Source organism: Pagrus major, chromosome 11 (assembly GCF_040436345.1).
Source record: "Pagrus major chromosome 11, Pma_NU_1.0".
NCBI lineage: Eukaryota > Metazoa > Chordata > Actinopteri > Spariformes > Sparidae > Pagrus > Pagrus major.
In genome coordinates this window covers 28447973-28451300 of record NC_133225.1, presented here as the reverse complement: position 1 = coordinate 28451300, position 3328 = coordinate 28447973, and the positions used below count along the sequence as shown (strand labels likewise).

The following is a 3328-nucleotide window of genomic DNA, read 5'->3' as shown; positions in this document are numbered from 1 at the left end:
TATCTGGAGTTGTCAAGGCTCGGGCGGACAGAGGCGAAAAAGTGCAGTTTGTTGATGCTTTTTCGGAGAAGCGACGGGAGAAGTTTTGTGGACACAACATAGCAGGGACCTATTGGGAGAAGGCTCTTTGTCACACACACTCTCTGACACGCACACACTCTGACACACTCACTGAGAGGGAGAGGGAGAGGGTGTGTGGAGACGCGGCTTGGTGCTTGTTGTTTTTGTCCAGAGAAAAAGTTGCAGAGAAAAATCGACAGGTAACTTTCAGCAGCAGCAGCAGCAGCAGCAGCAGCAGCCCTGCGCTCCTCACTGTCCTGCCTCTGGCTTGTGGAGTTTGTCTCTGTGGTTGTTTTTTTTTTCTTCCTCTGCTCGGGAGCTCCAACTAAAAGCTGTTCCCGATGTATAACATGATGGAAACTGAACTGAAGCCCCCAGCTTCCCAGACCAACACGGGGGGCACGGGCAACACCAACTCGTCCGGCACCGGCGCCAATCAGAAAAACAGCCCGGAGCGGGTCAAGAGACCCATGAACGCGTTCATGGTGTGGTCCCGGGGCCAGAGGAGGAAGATGGCGCAAGAAAACCCCAAAATGCACAACTCGGAGATAAGCAAGAGACTGGGCGCAGAGTGGAAACTTCTGTCGGAGAGCGAGAAGAGACCTTTCATCGACGAAGCCAAGAGGCTGAGGGCCCTGCACATGAAGGAGCATCCGGATTACAAATACCGGCCCCGGCGGAAAACCAAGACCCTCATGAAGAAGGACAAGTACACCTTGCCCGGCGGGCTGCTGGCTCCGGGAGGAAACGGGATGGGAGCTGGGGTCGGTGTCGGAGTGGGGGGCGGGCTGGGCGGTGGAGTGAACCAGCGGATGGACAGCTATGCGGCGCACATGAACGGCTGGACCAACGGGGGCTACGGCATGATGCAGGACCAGCTGAGCTACCAGCACCCGGGGCTGAACGCGCACAACCCGAGCCAGATGCAGTCCATGCACCGCTACGACATGAGCGCCCTGCAGTACAACACCATGACCAGCTCCCAGAGCTACATGAACGGCTCCCCGACATACTCCATGTCCTACTCCCAGCAAACCACGCCGGGGATGACCGCCCTGGGCTCCATGGGGCCCTCCTCGGTGGTGAAGTCCGAGTCCAGCAGCTCCAGCCCGCCCGTCGTCACCTCATCGTCCCACCGAGCCGCCCCGGGCTGCCAAAGCGGAGATCTGAGGGACATGATCAGCATGTACCTGCCCGGGGCGGAGGTCAGCGAGCAGAGCGCCCAGACCAGGCTACACATGTCCGGGCACTACCAGAGCGCCGTGCCCGGGACGACGATCAACGGCACGCTGCCGTTAACACACATGTAAGAGACACAGAGCAGAGAGAGAGCGAGAGACAGAGAGACAGAGAGAGAGAGAGTGAAGAGAACTTTTATAAGAGAAACTGTGGACTATTAACGTTGGACTATTTTTGTACAGAAAAATTTCGGGGTGGGAAAAGTTGTATAGAAGTCTCCAGGAAAAAGGACACACGACTCTTTTTTTTCTTTCATTTTATTCTAAGGAAGCTCTAGAGGAAACGGTAGGAGATCCCCTCTTCACTGGTGGATGAAGTTTGGAAGACTAGAAAGTGGGAGTCGCAATCAAAAATGTTTTATTATTGCAATCACCTTTTGTACAGTATTTATCAAAGAAACATTACAATCAGATGAAATTGTTTGTTAAACTGCAAGAGGTTGCATTTTTTTTTTCCTTCTTTTTTTTTTTTATATAAATCGACGGCAGTTCTGCAGAAAAATATTAAAAAGTGAAAAATGGCAGAACTGCGATTTATATATGGGAGCGATCAGTTGTTGCTCCTTTATTACTGCAAACATTGGACAGAAAAGGGACAGAAAACGAAGCAGGTAACACTGTTTGTTTTTTTCATTTAAGGTCAATATTACTAAACATTTTCATTTCTCTTTTTTTTAAAAAAAGATAAGACACTTTTTTCTCTCATACAGCTTAAAATATAGGTTGTTAATTTATATTTCCGTCTCCCACTTTTCATCTGTTAGAGGTATGACGCTTGTGCTCTTTATTTTCTAATTGATTTGTACAATTTCTGTATATTTACTGTGATATTTTAAGTTTTTATTTCAAAAATTCATTCCCGTAGTTGTATTTTAAAAATTGTGGCCTGTACGCAGAAGCCAACCACTCCATGTATATATATACCGGAACTAATACCATCCTTATAACAGTTACAATTTCAGCTGAGTATATTTTTTTTCAATATGCAGTTTGAAATGAATAAATTTTGGAAATTTGGATACTTGAAATTGTTTGAGTTTTGATTTTATTTCTCGCTCATCACATGTTGAGTTGTCATTCTGTCTTTCTCCTCCTGACTGTTATTTTAACACTGACTCTTTACATCTTTATCAATACAAAATACAACAGCATCAAACAAACAATAATTAACAGCTGCCTCTTTTAAACTCTCATCAAATAATTCAGCTTGTGCGTCGTTTCTATTTTTCTAGTTCCTGCGGATGGCCCCAGCAAGCCAAAGTTTGTTGCCTGTTTCCTCAAAAAAGGGGAAGATTTTTCCACCAACATCCCCAGGTATAGACTGTCATTTCTCCTCTTCTATAATCACTCAAAACACAGAGAAAACACTGCATAACGCATTGTGCTTGAGGCTTATTTAAAATACAATTTCTTTTAAAAATTAAATTCAGAACTGCATTATATATTATTTTGTTAACTTGCTACTTTTTTAAGGCTGCTTCTGAATGGGACATAATATAATCGCAGCGCTGATGCCAGTATCTTGTTCACAAACAGGCATAAATCAGCTTTATTATTTTAGATGTGTGTGAAGTGACAGCAGGATTGCTGGATTTCTTTTTTTTTTTTATTATTTCCTCATGACACTTGACTGTGACAGCAGCGTATCTGGATATTTATGAGTATTTACACCAGCCTAATCTCATGAGCTCAGGCCTTCTCTGTCATGTTGTAACAGCTCCTCTTGGTGTTTGTTTTTATCTAACAAGGTGTGTTACTTTTTGGACACTTTCTCTGCCTTTTTTTCCTCCTATCCACCTCATGGAGCTGGTTTATCAGCCCGTGTGTTCAATTAGGTCTAAATTGAAGGTGAGCCCTGTTGAAAGGAGCCAGGCCAGCGGGAACCTGCCGGGAAGGCTTTTTTTCTTTTCTTTTTTACCCGTGATGTTAATATGTCTCTATATAGAGAGAGGCCATTTTAATTTAATGGTTAATCAAACTGGCCCTGCTGTTCCCCGTTAACCCCGGTTCTCACGGTTCAAGCTCTCCGG

General features: G+C 45.3%; 1 protein-coding gene across 1 annotated transcript; it reads left to right on the top strand.

Moving 5' to 3' along the window:
• The first annotated feature begins 401 nt into the window (after window positions 1-401).
• sox2 (SRY-box transcription factor 2) lies at window positions 402-1370 on the top strand. Its single transcript, XM_073476623.1, has one exon. The coding sequence runs from the start codon at window positions 402-404 to the stop codon at window positions 1368-1370; it is 969 nt and encodes a 322-aa protein (XP_073332724.1).
• Window positions 1371-3328: the final 1958 nt, after the last annotated feature.

Excerpts from the sequence above, each read along its gene's own strand:
- sox2 (XM_073476623.1), top strand. The coding sequence starts at position 402 with ATGTATAACATGATGGAAACTGAACTGAAGCCCCCAGCTTCCCAGACC.